We start from the raw sequence: 17,203 nt of genomic DNA on the forward strand, positions 1-17,203 counted from the left end.
GAAATGAATATTATGCGTTCAGCAGTATAGGTTAAATACCAAATATTTGTATGTTGCATCTCTAATTTAGAAGCAGCAATTGCTGTTTATTTTTGAAAATTTAATTTTTTTATTATAATTTTACAGTGCCGAGCATAATCTTGTATCTATTTACAATTTAAAAACTCCTTGAAAAAGTTTTTTGCAATAACCGGACCCTATTTGCACAAATTCATTAAAGCGGACCCTGGTTGAAAGATTGTGACTGAGTTTTTCACGAAAAACGGACCTTTCACAAAATGTCTGGACAGACCCCTGAAATATATTAAATTTATATATTTTTTAATATTAATTCCATATAATTTAGTTGACTGTAATTGATATTTTTGTTATAAAGCAGTTGAATTAAGGTCTTCTACCACACGGCGATATTGTTGCAGTAGGTTATCGAGTTCTTACTGAAAGACTTTTCTTTTGGGCAAAAAAAATTTGCTTTTCTTTTCTGCAGAAATTTTCGAAAGATTTTATCTTTTCTTCGGAATCATATTCAAAAGATGCCTTTCTCGCGCATCCCAATAGAAAAAAAAAATACTCATGATTTTTCTACTCTCATTTGAGAATAATAAAAAATAATGAAGTGAAAAACTTTTTTTTCCTTTTCAGTTGAAATTTTCGTACTATTTTTTTAATGCAGTTATTACTATTGATTTCAAGAAAGCTCTTAAAATCTGATATTTTTAATAAGATATTATTTATTACAACAACAGTCTCGAAATGAAAACACCCCTTTTTGAAGAGTCCGATTCGTGTAATTTCTTAAAGTGTCCAAAACCTTGAACATTGGTAAAAGGTAAAAATGCTATATCTGTAACCATTGCACATATAATAATTACATATATTAATAAATATTTGATACTTTTTATACAATTTGCTTTAACTTATTAAAGGAAAATAATATAATTGGAAAAGATTTATAACTTTTGAAGCTCCACAATTCATTGAACAACAAGTCTTATCCCTTAAATATGAATAAATATCCTTGTAATACTGACCAATTCTGTTTTTGCATAAGATAAATAAGGCAATGTTAAAAATAATAATAAACTTTTTTAATAAAACCAAAACTTTTTTTCATTTTGTTTCTTGTTCAAAAATTTACATTTAATTTTTCACAATATTTTTTTAAAAATTGTAACATAATTTGGGTCAAAAGGTTTTGGACAGGATGGTTTAAACCATGGATTAAACCATTCTGTCCTAAACCTTGTCCACTCTGATTTCATAAACATAGTTTTAATTCTCTTTTCCAGTTTCATTCTTCAAAGAGCGGCTGATGACAATGAACCAGGATTCATGTATTATTTCCTGTCTGCAATATCTGATGTTGCAGCTAACAGATTCATAAATGCAAGCTCAATATATTTTTCACCCAACATGTCATTCACACCTTCTTACAAGGGATTTTTTAACAAAACCATGCCTCTCTTTGCACCTCGCGCATTTAGGTAATTGTGTTTAGTTTATTTGCTTAAGAATTCAAAATGTGTCTACTTGCTATGCCTTTGTCTAGTTTTAAATATTACTTGAACATACTTGCCAACTCTACTGGATTTTCTAATAAACTACTGCAGGATGCATAGCTTTTTTAAAAAGTGCTTAAGGGTGCTTATTTTTGATTTGCGTTTTTTAAAAGCCCTTAAAAGTGCTTTTGCTATTTAGGGTTTGTAAAACTTACTTAATTTTCTATCTTTTACAAAGATATTTTTTTCTTTGCCATGTTGATTGTTGTTCTAAATTACAAAAAAATGCATAATTTTTACATTTTTCTCTGCAATATTTATCAGAAACTAGTTATTTTATCATGACTATGTATTATAAAATAAAGAACTTGAAATGATAGAAAAAAATAATTTTTATTACTGTGCAGATCCTAATTGTGATTTTTTTTTGGAAAGTGATTAAAAGTATTTTTTGAGTGCTTATTTTTTGTTGTGAAATCTGGCTACGCACCCCATACTGGATTTTGAAAGTTTCTTCTCGTCTACTCATTTTATAAAAATTCTCCTGGTTTTTATACATTTTAGAAAATCCCCTGAATATTTGAAAACCTGAACACAATGAGTTTTGTTTTCTTAAGAAATAAAAAAATGTTGAAATTTATGAATTACTAATTTGAGTCATCACTTTTTAATGGGCTCAATTTACACAGATTCTATTCTAAGTCTATTTTGTTTCTTGATCGCCTTTTCAACGGTTATTGCTACAAAATTCTGCAGGGTTTAAAAATAAAATAAAATAAAAACAATTTTTAATATGATAGTATGATGCGTGATTTTCGAATTTGAATAATCACTTTTCACAATATATATTTGCCAAAAAATTATTGATAAAAGGGAAAATTATTTAGAAAAGTATGTTTTTTTTAATAAAAAGTATTTTTTCAAGGAATTTTAGTAATTAAAATATTTAATTTTCTGTGAATATAGTAATTTTTTTTACATAAAATTTTATTGGTAGAACATTAATGTTTATATAAGAATCATATTTGCTACCAACTTGACTAAATGGTTCATGGTATATGGCAACTAAGTCATTTAATAAAATTTTAGTCATATTATTGAAAAACTTTTGTTCTTATTTAGGCAACTATTTTCATGCTTTAGGCTACTATTTTGTTCATTTTTTTCTGTGGCAACCTTGTATATGAGCTTGAAACTAATATGCTAATGTTTTTATCACAATATTTTAACCAATGTTTTTTTTCTTATATAGATCTGATGATTTTAATGATCCTTTCCATCTGGAACGAATATCAACTTTGAATACCATAGAAGCAATAGATTTGGGTGCAGTACCAAACAATTCTTTAAGTATGAATTATACGCACTCACATTACAAGATTAATGATTGGTATTCATCCTGGTTACCTGATCTTACAAAGAGACAAGATTCAAAGACTACTTATTCAGTACAAATTACTCACGCTAATGGAACTAATGAGACATTTGTTTGGCACGGACCGCCTGGTAAAATTTATTCTTTTTTTCTTCTTCTCTAATCTAACAGGGTGTGTTGCATTTTTAAAAAGTGCTTAAAGGTGCTTATTTTTTATTTACATATTTTAAAGCCCTGGAAAGTGCTTTTTCTTTTACGGGGTTTGTAAATAGTGCTTAATTTTCTATCTTCAGGNAGTACACAATTGTATGTCAACACATTATTTATTACTTTAAACTGTCTGGAATTTATTATTAAAGGGTTGCGCTTGCGTAAAATTTACTATCATGGAAATTCAGCTTTTTTGCGTTTTGGCTAATCTCATCCCTGTATCTTTTAAAAATAAGATTTTTTTCTTTGTCTTGTTGATTGTTATCATAAAATAAAATGAATTCCTCTGCAATATTTATCCAAAACTAGTTATTTTATCACGATTATGTAAAGTTTTTGAAAATGTTTTTGCATTTGTTGATAAATTAAAAACTTTACACAATAGGAAAAAAAAATTATGATTTTTTTTTAGGAAAGTGATTAAAAATATTTTTTAGTGCTTAAAAGGTGCTTATTTTTTATTGAAAAAGCTGGCTACGCACCCTGCCTAAGTTTTGAAGAGATGGTTCAAATTTCTGTGAAAGATCTCTATTTATCATTTTATATCTTTTCTTTCAACTACACAAGGAACAGGATTTGTTGATTTAAATCCAATGAATTTTTTTTTAAAGTAATCACAGATTTAGTTATTTACAAAGCAATATAATACGATATTGTTAAATTGTATATTGATTTTTTTAGGTTTTAATATTTATTGTAAACGTATTGTTATATAAATAAGTTGCAATGAGCAAAATTATGTTATTATGTGCTGAATAAAAGATTGTAGCACTTCATGTTTAAGAAAACTTAATTATTTATATTATATTAATTAGTAACATATTGAATATATTTAAAAAGCACGAACTACATTGGGTATATAAGAAAAACATAATTTCAGAAAGGTTAAAGAAGAAGCAAAATTACTCATCCTTTTTAAGTTGACCACTAAAGCAATTCACAACGAATTGTCAACTTTTACATCCTTCACAGTAGTAATTTTAAATCTGTAGTATATCATGATTTTTATTTATGAATTTTTATACATTTATGTAATTTCTGATAAATTATCAATTTAGCTGCCTCTGATAACCCTGGGCCATTGAAATGGTTTAAACCTTATTTTGATTGTGAAAGATCCAATAAATGGATATTTGGAGCCACTGTTCCAATTCCAGATATTTTCCCAAGACATACACAATGGAGACATATTGAAATTCCTACGTAAGTGAATTTTATTTTGTTCAGTTATAAAAACTTTTTTCGATGCCATATTTTATATATGTCTTTCACATTTAATATTACCTCTTTTTAAGGTTTAATTCTTCACATGTATGGTTTATTAGTGTATAGTGTTGAAGTGTTATTATTTCTTATTTAAATTTTTTTTTAAATTAACACTTGGCATATTCTGACGGACAGTTTCTTGCGGGGTTAGCATAATTTAAATCTTTTGGTTGAAAAAAAATCAGTTATTTAAATTATCTAATCATTGAAATATTTTTTATACAGTATAATTTATCAATACATTCCTATGGTTCTGTATTGTTTTAAAGAAAAATCTGATTTTTATGATATTGAAAGGTTTTTCCAGAGAAATAATAAAATGTAGATAAATTTCTATTGGATGGTCTTATAGCTAAAAGTCTAATAACTAAATAACTTATGTTGTAACTAATAACTAACTGAAATAAACTAGTATCTCACAAAAAGAAACTAAATGTGGATAAAAATGTATCTAAAGTAATTTGCAGTTTTTAAACATATTTCAATTTTAATTTAATTCAATTTTACTTTATATTCAATAAACATGTTCCAATTAGTTTCATGTTTATTGAAATACAAAATATTTTTATAACTTATTAAATATATAGTTTGTAAAAATAAATAATGAAAAAATACTTTTTTCTCAAAAATAGTTAAAAATTAATTGTTTTTTTTATGGTCTTTGATCTAAACAATTTATCAGTTAATTGTTGGTTAGATTTCGAATTATTCATTAATTAGAAATGAAACTGACAAATTAGGTCTGTTGTAATCATATCATTTGTTCAGGTGTCGAATAGCTCGGTGGGGGGGAGGAGGAAGTAAGAGTTTGATTAGCATATTAATTATTTATTTATAACAATATTTACAGATATCAGTAATTGCATCATTCTTTACATCAGGCTCATTTTGCGCACACCTCTACGCTCTCTCACATTTGCAAAAACAGACACAGCAGTTGCGGCGCTGCGCCACCTGCCGGACATTAAGGGGAAAATTTTAACAGATCTTTTGTTGGTAAAAATTCACGAGGGTGTTACACTTGAACAAAGGCAGCTGTGATTTTAATGATTCAGTAAAAGTTTGTAGTGATTATCTAATAATTTTAACCTTTTCAAGCTTGAAGTTTTAATTACTCTAATTATATTGCTGTTTTTAAATAATATCAAGCGTTATTAATATATTCTAACAGAGTTTTGATTGGTAAAAATATAAAATCCNAGATCCAATAAATGGATATTTGGAGCCACTGTTCCAATTCCAGATATTTTCCCAAGACATACACAATGGAGACATATTGAAATTCCTACGTAAGTGAATTTTATTTTGTTCAGTTATAAAAACTTTTTTCGATGCCATATTTTATATATGTCTTTCACATTTAATATTACCTCTTTTTAAGGTTTAATTCTTCACATGTATGGTTTATTAGTGTATAGTGTTGAAGTGTTATTATTTCTTATTTAAATTTTTTTTTAAATTAACACTTGGCATATTCTGACGGACAGTTTCTTGCGGGGTTAGCATAATTTAAATCTTTTGGTTGAAAAAAAATCAGTTATTTAAATTATCTAATCATTGAAATATTTTTTATACAGTATAATTTATCAATACATTCCTATGGTTCTGTATTGTTTTAAAGAAAAATCTGATTTTTATGATATTGAAAGGTTTTTCCAGAGAAATAATAAAATGTAGATAAATTTCTATTTCATGGTCTTATAACTAAAAGTCTAATAACTAAATAATGTACTAAGTAACTAATAACTTATGTTGTAACTAATAACTAACTAATGGTCTAATAACTAACCAACTTTGCTGGTCTAAAATAGACTAGTATCTCACAAAAAGAAACTAATTGTGGATAAAAATGTATCTAAAATAATTTGCAGTTTTTAAACATATTTCAATTTTAGTTCAATTCAATTTTAATTTAATTCAATTTTACTTTATATTTAATAAACATGTTCCAATTAGTTTCATGTTTATTGAAATACAAAATATTTTTATAACTTATTAAATATATAGTTTGTAAAAATAAATAATGAAGAAATACTTTTTTCTCAAAAATAGTTAAAAATTAATTGTTTTTTTTTTATGGTCTTTGATCTAAACAATTTATCAGTTAATTGTTGGTAAGATTTCGAATTATTCATTAATTAGAAATGAAACTGACAAATTAGATCTTTTTCTGGTAAAAATTCATGAGGGTGTTACACTTGAACAAAAGCAGCTGTGATTTTAATGATTCAGTAAAAGTTTGTAGTGATAATCTAATAATTTTAACCTTTTCAAGTTTGAAGTTTTAATTACTCTAATTATATTATTGTTTTGAAATAATATCAAGCGTTATTAATATATTCTAACCGAGTTTTGATTGGTAAAAATATAAAAAAAACATTTATACTTTTTAGCTAACTTTGATTTATTGTTAAAAGCAATTTATATATATGTTTAGACCTTTTAAAAATATTATTGTTAGCACCAATTTTTTTTTCTTCATAAAATTTATGAGATTTTAATGTTGAGTGTGGAATTACTTTGAATTATCAATAAAATTCAATTGAATTTCAAATATTGAAAAATGTTCTATAAATAATATATGCTTGGCCACATTTTTAAAGGGAAAAAATAAGATTCTGACTGTGTGACTAAACTAATAAAAAATTTTAAATTATTTTAAACTTTAAGTTTAAGTATTTGAATATTAATTATTATTTTATTTATTTGTGTACTTTTTATTTTTAGCATGTAATACATGAAATTATAAATTTTTGTATTTTTTTTTTTCCAGTTATGTTGCGGTTGCTGTTATGGAAGTCGATTTTGAAAGAATTGATATAAATCAATGTCCAACTGGAGAAGGAAATCCTCCACCTAATCGTTATGCTGGTACTGCCAGATGCAAAAATGAAACTACTGAGGTATACCATAATGCTTCAAAATATTATTACTGATATTTTTTTTTTCAGGAATGCCTCTACTTTTTTTTAGGAAAAATTGAGAATAAATAAATAGAGAAATGAAAGATGGACAAATTGACACACTATTTTTTTATGTATTTTAATTTTGTTTTTATTTATTTGTTTTAAACCTTATATGTATTCTATCATATCATTTCTATAATCTAATGACATGTTGTCTTGTCCATATAATACGAATTTTTAAAATAAAATGTATACTTCCATGAAGTGTATTTTTAAACTTCAAAAAAAAAAAATTTATATATTATTTATTCCATGTTTTAAAGTGTATGATAATTTATTGTTTGTTCTTTCCGTGCCTTGCTAATTGAGGTAAATATTCAAGTAAACTCTAATTAAATTCTTAATGTTTCCTCACAAAATTAAATAAATAAATGACTGTCAATCATTAACAAGAATCTATTTAAGTATGGCAAAGCGGAAAAAGGATCTGTAACAATTTACTTTTAATCTTATTAAAAAAAAACATTTTAAACTTATTTAACTTATCAAATCTGTTGGTTATCTTTTTAAATCTTCTACGTCAATAAATATATTTGGTGGTACTTTTATTTTGTATTATCCCTAAGAAAATATAACTGCAAGCTATCTTTTAATGAATCATATGAGCAAAAATGTGTCTTTACATAATTGTGATAAAAATTTTGTCATAAATGTTGAGATTTTTTAAACATTTTATTATAATTAGTCTTTAATAATTGCTTTCAATTTGAGCCCATTATAGCACTTTTTTGGGGGTGGGCAATTCTGCTATACTGCATTGACCCCACTTAACAGGGAGCCATGCTGCGACGTGCATGTTAGTTACTTGATGTTATTTCAGTGTTCGTAACACACACACAAATATATATTTATATATATATATGGAGATTTTGGAAATATTATGAATAAAAATTCAATTTAGGATAATTAAATTCTTCTTAATTTAATATATTATTTGTCTCGTTAAAGAGTGGAAACCTGAGTTTATGTTTTCCATTTGATTAGCGTTGCAAAACTTACAAAGTTGGATATCCTAAAATCAGGGGGGGGGAGTTTATTTTTCAACATTTGATGTGAGATTAATTACTAGAAATTTTTTTATTTATACATGTTTTTTGTTTTTAGATACAATCATAATAATATCTTTGTCAATACTTCCTTACTATTGTTTGAAAATAGCAATATCCCTGTCAATACTTACCATTTCTTGCAAATTTGCTTAATGGTTTATATTTAGCAAATGACTCTTGATTAGTTGTGTGTATATCCTCCGATATTTTTTGCTCATCTTAGTTTTCAATACTGTCATTGTAAGCAGGCATTAAATCATATAGTGAAGAAATTGAAAAGTAATAGGATGTGTGTTACTGTCGATATCTGCGTTGTAATGTACCGAGCATATTATAACAAAATAGAGCTCATAACAGAATTTTTTAATAAATGTCTCGAGCTGATGGTTAGATATCTTAATTGAATTAAGCATAATCTATTTTTTTCCCCTTCTGATTTTCTTTTCGGAGATAGTTTATTATTCCTTATTTAAGAATTTGTTTGGTATTTGTCCTTATTACACAGGCTGCATAGCGTTTTTAAAAAGTGCTTAAGGATACTTCTTCGATTTTCGTTCTTTAAAAGCCCTTAAAGGTGCTTTTTTAATTGGATATTTTTGAAAAGTGCATAATTTTCCCTTTTTCAAAATGAGATGTCTTTTTCTTTACCGTATTGATTTTCACCACTAATTATGCAAAAAGACATTGTTTACATTGTCAAAGACATTGTCTTATTCGTACAAGACTGAAAAATTAACTTTGAGTGCAGATGGCTTCAAAACTATTTTTTTTTTTGTAATAACTTGCTTTGGGGAAAAGAGAAGTTAAAATGGAAGTAAATGAAAACTGATTTTACATATAAATGAATATGATTGTTAAGTGTTTTTTTTTTTTATAAGATAATTGTTTTTGTATTTTTATTCTTAATAATTAAACAAATTAAGGGATTGGATAAATTGCAATTTGATACATTTTTATTTATAATTACTGCATATTTTCGCACCAAAATTTGGCTTTTTAGCGGTAATTTTTAAAACAAAAAGAGTTTTACAATAATTCAAGAACATAAGTTGATGGAACGCTTGTCATTTTACATATATGTTAATTTAAAATTATTTAATATTTATAACAGCTGATAATTATCCTTAGGCCAAAATTTTGAGTTTTTGACAATTTTCAAGAACTATATCAAAAATGATTTTGTTTTTTTGGCATGGTAATTAAAATCGTCAATTGTCAAAATTTTCCAACCTTTCCTAATGATGTTATTTTTTGTTGAAAAATTTGCCTAACCACCTTGTTATAACTCTATTTTATAATTACTTATTCATTAAAAACAAAATCATAAAAATAGTGTCCTTTTTTATAGTGTGAACCCATTCATGGCTTTGGGTTTCGTCGTGGTGGATACCAGTGCCGCTGTTTACCAGGCTTTCGCTTGCCAAAAGTCCTCAGAAATCCTTTCCTGGGTGAAGTAGTGGAGAGAGCACCCTACGATCAATACCGCAAAGGATTTCACTGTGAAAGAATAAATTGTAATTATTTATTTATATTTTTCCAATTATTTTTATCATAACCATCTATTCTAATTAGAAAAACAAAGTAATTTGTTCATTTTTAAAACATTCTTATCAATTTAAACACTTTTCACTCTTTCAAATTTTAACTTATCATTTCTGAAATTTTTCTTATGAAAAATAGTGGAGTTAATACTTTGTGAAAAATATCTCAAAGGTTTAACTGTAAAAAAAAAATAATTTATAATTATTTATAATTTAACATTTTCCTATATCAATTATGTTATTCTTTTTTAATATATACTGGACACAAAAAACAATGTAACATAACATTTTTAAAACATTCTTCATTTTTTTATTTAATTAGTGGATATGACAGGTGGCCACCCACCTTGAAAACCTGGAATTATCAGGGAATATTTTTATACTGAAAAAAAAACTGGAAAAATCAGAGTAATTTGGATAAATACCTAGAAAAATCAGGGAATTTTAAAGAAAAGCTGGAAATTTTTTGATTTTTTTATTAAATTTTAATAATTTAATTCTTAATTTAAATTATTTTATCGTCTGTTATACACACTTTTTTTAGGAACTGTATATCCAAACAATTCATATATCTTTAACTTTACAATGCTTTGCTTGCAACAAAATTTGCTCCTTAATTATCCTATTCAACTGGAATGCTTCATGTAACTCTCCCATGGTTGCTAAATGAATGGAGAAACCTTTGAACTCTATGGAGGCTATGGGACTGTTCAGTTTGGAATTGGCAAAAATTGAAAGAAGGGGTTAGGATATTTGTTTCTCTTTTTGAAAGTAGGTTATTTTTTTCTTTAAGTCCATAGGCAAGGGTTTGAGTTTGTTCGGATGCTTTGGTAGTTAATTTGTTCTATTTTGACAAAATGATAAAAAAATATTTTAGTATTTTTAACTTTATAAAATTCTCCAGAAATTAGTTGGCTATAATTTAATAACAATAGATTTTATTTTGCACTCTTTATCTGAAAGCTTTTGTACTCCCATGCAATAAAATCTGTGAATCTCAGCAAAGCCTACCAATCACACATTTTCTTACAATCGCTAACAACGATATGTGTTGACAAATCTTTATTATTGTTGCATTAATTCTAATTTACTCAATTTCATTTTAACCTTTAATGACACGTATTTTAATTAAAGAAAGGTTATTTTATGAACCAACTATATGTTAGCATTTAATTTTACTTTTTTGTTGGTAAATATTTGATTTTTTATTCAAAATTCTGGAGATGCATTCCTATTGTATAGTAATCACAATATTGAAAATTCATAAATGTTGCTTGCATTCCAGAGATATTTCTAACTAGACAAAAGAAAATATAGAAAACATGTTAAATGATGTATTAACATAGAATATAAAAATGTTTTATTAATATGTGTTTATTAAGAAGAAGGAAAACAAAACTTAGTTTTTTTTTGTTCTGCACTGTACAGGTACAAGTTTCTAGTTATAAAAGCAGAAACAATTATCTATACTAAACTAAAAAAAAAACATGTATTTGGATTAGAATTCTTTAAACATTTTAATTTCAAATAAGAAAGAAAAAACCAAGCAGAATAAATTTTAACGAATTTTATCTACTTTTTTCTATAGAGTATGCAACAAGAAATTGGACAATTTTCCTTTTGCGACATTCCTTTTTGTGTACAGAATCTCTAATAATAATAATACTTATACAAAATAACATTATTTAAGCATTCGACTTGAGATATTGCTTTAAGGAGCAAAATTATCATTGAATTTTATAAAGAGCACTTAGATACAGTAGAGTATAAAATGGCTCTATATTGAAATGTAAATACAGTGACTCATCAAAGTGTTTGTACACTTATAACTTTCAATGAAATAAGACCATCCATTAATTGTTATCAATATTTCAGAACGGATATTTAATATTAAAAAATATATTCTATTCTTAGCAAAACTGTTTGAAATATTTTAAAAACAAAGCAAAAGTTTATTTTTGAGAAATCAGTACTCAAAAAGTAACAAAAACTTGATCTCCCAAAAGTCATTGTACACTTTCAAAAAAATTCTCCACCTTTTAGTAAATATTTTTTGTTAAATTAACATTTAGTAGAGTTTCCTTTCGCACCTACAATAGCTTTTAAAATTATGTAAGTAAATGTAACTAGTTTTTTTTTTTTTTTTTTTTTNAATGTAACTAGTTTTTTTGTAATTTTTATTTTTTTTTTTTGTCTGGTGAAATTTGAGCAGAATATTTTTTATTAAGTTTAACAAGCTTTTACCACACTCAAATATGAATTTATGAATTTTTTCACAAATTTTATAATTTTAATCTCTGATATGAAGTCCTTCTTTTAAGCATTTATCACATATTGCACATTGGAATAGGACACAATAAACTAACTTAGCGATATTCATTACTGTGATATACCTCTTATGATGACACATAATCAACTTTCAAATGTTGTCTATTGTATTATTATGACCACAAGCCATTTTTAAGTAACGAAAGAAAATATTACAGAGTTAGAAAGTAAAAATTAAAATATAATTTTGCTATCATAAGTTTGATACTAAATTACAAATAAATAAATAAAAAATTTAAAGCAATAGACCATAATTCTAATTCTGAAATCCAAAAACATTTAAATGTACGATGACTTTATTGACGTAAAATTTTTGTTACTTTTTTATTTTTGATTTCTTGAAAATAAACTTTTGCTTTGTTTTTAAAATATTCCATGCAGTTTTGTTAAGAATAGATTATACATCTTATTATTGAATACCCATTCTGAAATATTTATTTTAATAGAATAGAGTCCTATTTCAATAACAGTTAGTTATAAGTGAAAGAACACTTTTGGGAGCCACTGTAAATATAAAAATTAATTGGTAATTAATAATTTATTGATTATTAATAATTTAATCACCTGGAATGGTTTTCTTTTGCTTAATAAAATTATATTAAACAATACTTATCCAAGATTTTTTTTTGTCATTCTGTATTTGCCATTTGGTTCACTTTGAGCAAAAACTACATGAAGTTACACATTAAAATTTTTTTATTCAATATAAACAATATATTCTACAAGCTAAACATATTATTTTCTCTCCACGTTTATTAATTTTTTTAAAAATTAATATTGTAAAAAAATATTAAAAAATAAAAAACAAAATCTTTACAAATTGTCAAAATAAATTTTGTCTAATTATTTTTTCAAGATGATATATTAAAAAAATAACATTTTAAATAAAATACTTTATTGGCACTTTACTTGTACCCATCCTACACTTTTTAGTTTTTTACCAATTTTAAGTTTTTTACCTGGAAAAATCAGGGAAATTTGAAACCTGATTTGAGTGGCTACCCTGTATGACCAATATTGCTAAGAATTAAACTGCAAATCGTATTCAACTGCATGTTCAGTTCAAAAGTTTTTTTCCCCTTGAAAAGCTTATTTAAAATTTCATTGCATCTTTGTCTTGTAATTTATTACTTACTACTTACATGTTTAGAATAAAAATGTTACTCCAAAGGTTTTTAAAATGTGCAAAGAAAAACTTCAATTTAATGTAAAATAATAATAATATCTAATCATCCTATTAAAGTGGAATGTACAAAACTTATTAATGATATACTTTTTTTTAGTCAAGATTTCTACGAGATAAAAATGTCATAAAATTAAATTTGATTTTGATTAGAAGGAAAAGTCAGGTAATATATTACTTCTAGCAAAAACCTATAGATTTCTTTGCAACAAACCTAGAAAGTAACCAATTTTAAAAATAATTAGTTGATAAGTAGTTGATAGTAAATAAATCTGCAGTTATTTTTTGTAAGAATTTCATTGCAACTTGGTTAATTTCTTATCTATTAAAATTGTAAAACAAGTGTATAAAAATACTTAGTATTAATAACTTGTTTTTTTTTTTTTTTTTTTTTTTTNTTTTTTTTTAAATTTACTCATATTTACTGTTCAACAATACTGTTCATTTGGCTTGTAATAACTTTTTGTGAAAAATTAAGCCTTCTTACTCATAAATTAATTTTGTTTCACCAAAAGGATGGATAATGGTTGTATTAAACTATATTATGTTGTACGATTTTAATTTCTTACACTTTATATTGAATTATAATTTATATACAGTATACTCTTGATATCTCAAAGTTGAAGGGGCACTAAAAAAGTTTCGAGATAACAAGTTCAGAACTAAATATGTTCTAAAAGATAGAAAGAAAAATATTATTCTAAAAATTGGAGTAATTAAAAATATGAATGAATAACTACTGTATGTAATGATAGTTGACTATAAGTTTAAATACAACAATGATAATTTTATTTTTAAAAGTAAGACAAAAATAATTATGCTTTAAATGGAAACGAATTGGTCTACAATAAACTTACATTGTGATTTTTGCGAGAAAAAAATTCATTTTCTATTATGAAAGTAATTCGGCATAGCAAGGTTTTAAAAAGAAATCCTTTGACATAGAAATTCATATTAAAATTTGGTGGATATGTAAAGCCAAGGGGAAAAATATATTGACATAACAAGGTTTTCGAAATATTGAGAGTATACTGTACTTATGTATTATAAAATTTCACATTTAACCTTCTGTATGTAACTTAATGGTTCACTTTCTTTTGAAATGTAATATTTGGCATATTTTCTATCAGTTTAATAAGTTTCATTGCTTATTAAATAAAAAATTATGTTACCCATTGGCAAAATATGTCTTGTTTTGGGTTTTATGGCGTGCACACTTTATTTGTCGTCATTGCACGTGTTGCTATATTGACCGCTGCTGTTTGATATTTTTTTTAAATTCTTTTTTTTTTTTTCGCCAGCAGTCATTCTTAATGTAGTTACATAATAATTTGAAGTATTTTTATATTCTTTTTATCATTAACTTATAATTACTTTCTTGACGGTGATTTTAATATAAATATGAATACTGAAGAAAGAAAAGTATTTTGTGATGTCTTGAGACACGTATATAGCCAGGATCTGAAAACCAATCTGACGACAAACATCAATTGAGGCAGTTTATGCAACCCATGATTTGAAATGTTGTGGTGTTTATCGGAGTCAAACCACACAAAAAAAAGCATTTGATAAATGAGTAACCAGTGATCGTAATGAAGCAATCACAATTTTTTTAAATTTCTTTTGAAATATTTTAGTGTATTGTCCAATAAAATGGAGTATGGAATTTTGTTCTTCATATTCATTGAAAACCTGGAAAAATCAGAAAATTTTTCAGTGATCAGAAATTATTTCTGAATATTCAGTGAAAATTAATGAATATTTTGTGAACTAAATTATGAATTAACCAATATTTACTTTTTTAAATTTGAGAAATAAATACTTTGGCACCAATAAATTGAAATATATATTTTTTTTAGATATGATGGTCATGACACAAAATGTTGAAAGGTTATCAGAAGTTGAAAGATGGAAATTCATCAATCGTCAGTCTATGTTTTTTGATGTTGGCAACATGACTGGAAGCAGAATTGATCCATTGGTTGTCGTGGATTATGTTCGAACTGGAGTAAGCTATAATATAATCTCCCTCTATAAATTTGAATTTGAACACCCTTTAAAAAAGAAATTTTCGCTGTCCCTTAAAATGATCTTATTTTCTTTGCCCTTTAATATAACCTCAAAATCTTTACTTTCATTTTTAAAAAAATATTTTAATTCTTATGAAGTCTAAAAAGATTAAATAACTGCATGTAACATAAGTTACTCCAAAACATATTGTCAGCTACTGTGTACATAAAGCACTAGTTTTTTCTCCAATTTTTAAAAGAAATAGTTTTAATTGAGAAAAAAAGTTTTAAAATAGATTTCTACTGTTTCAATATTTTCATATGTGGTTGCTATATTTTCCTTGCTATATTGATACGCTTATCCTAAGTCTACTGATATGTAGTTGAATATTTTTTATAGCTTTTTAAATGTATGGAACACTAAAACATTTATACCGTAAGCATTTTAAGCATGTAAATGAAAAGCAGAAGTAGGGTAAACTAACCAGTGAAGAAACACTTAAGCTTCGCTTGCCTTATAAAAAATCATATTAATTTCAAAATTCGTAATTTTAGTTAAATGACAGTGTCAGCATATGTGTTACTAATTGCAAATTATGTTAAAAAATTGTAGAGAACTTACATAATATTGTTTTAAAGTTTTGGAGGTTCAAATAACAATTAGTACGAAGACCAAGTGAAGGAACAGCTCTTACCAGTGAATGAACACCCAGTAAAGGAACACTTAATTTTGGTTATTTTTTAATGCTCTTTATGAATTTATAAGCCATACAAATATTTAAAAACAAGCCTATTCTTGAAATCATAACATATAAGTACTTGGAAAATGTTAACCTTTTTCTGTAATCATGAAATGAAAATTAAAGTGTCAACATGTTAACACATACTTTTCATTCACTGGGAAATTTATGCCCAGTAAAGGAACATGCCTGTTCCCTCACTGGTTAGAAGTTGTTTTTCGTATTTTTAGCATACTTTTGATGTGGAACATCACTAAAGGTATGTGGTAAGCGAACCTATCACCACACAGTATCCCCCCAGTGACAAAGTCACGATACCAATAATACAATCATAAAATACAAAGTAGTAAATTGAAATATATGTCTTAATTAGGAAAAAAATTAACTTGGAAATTGGAATACAATTAATAAATACAAAATATTTAGATGCTTTTATATTCCATACTCTTTAACAAAATATTTTGGGAAATGCACACGGCGACCAGATTTTGTAACAAATTGCTTTTCTTCCTTTGTTGGAGATAATTGCTTTTCGACCATTGGAATTTTATTTATTTCATGGTTTGTAACTACTTTCCCCACATTGAAGACCTTCGGACATGATGTGAACACGCATACCTTGGCAAAAACGCCCACTTTGATCTGGATACGCCCTACATCAGCAGTAACGCCTACTTCGTTGGATGGTCCACATTGAACAGTTGACTTGCTACTTGTGACTGCATCATTATCCACCTCCTTACGCAGTTGCTACTCAGTCTCATCTCGATCACACACTACGTCGGCTTGCATACTTGTGATTACTCGACTGCTAATGGCAACAGAGGAGCGACCAAGACCGTGAAGTTAATACACCTCTCACATTCAGCACTCAAAAAATACGGTGATCTTAATACAGCTCTCCCGGCTTCGCACAAAACAGCAATGAATCAACTAGTGGCATCCATTCATCGAATTCTATCATAGCTATAATTCTGGTGGGGGAGTACTGTAGCGTATCTACCACTACAAAATTACAACTACAATTCACTAGTATA

General features: G+C 26.1%; 1 protein-coding gene across 1 annotated transcript in view; it reads left to right on the forward strand.

The window, feature by feature from the left end:
* LOC107441074 (uncharacterized) overlaps nucleotides 1–17,203 on the forward strand; it is a 27,444-nt gene that overhangs the window by 1,428 nt on the left and 8,813 nt on the right. The window contains exons 2-7 of the mRNA XM_043053444.2: nucleotides 1,290–1,484; nucleotides 2,752–3,005; nucleotides 4,143–4,287; nucleotides 7,124–7,253; nucleotides 9,714–9,879; nucleotides 15,277–15,425. Coding sequence (XP_042909378.1) covers nucleotides 1,290–1,484; nucleotides 2,752–3,005; nucleotides 4,143–4,287; nucleotides 7,124–7,253; nucleotides 9,714–9,879; nucleotides 15,277–15,425 — 1,039 coding nt within the window. The remainder of the gene's footprint in view (nucleotides 1–1,289; nucleotides 1,485–2,751; nucleotides 3,006–4,142; nucleotides 4,288–7,123; nucleotides 7,254–9,713; nucleotides 9,880–15,276; nucleotides 15,426–17,203) is intronic.

Source organism: Parasteatoda tepidariorum, chromosome 9 (assembly GCF_043381705.1).
Source record: "Parasteatoda tepidariorum isolate YZ-2023 chromosome 9, CAS_Ptep_4.0, whole genome shotgun sequence".
Classification (NCBI taxonomy): Eukaryota; Metazoa; Arthropoda; class Arachnida; order Araneae; family Theridiidae; genus Parasteatoda; species Parasteatoda tepidariorum.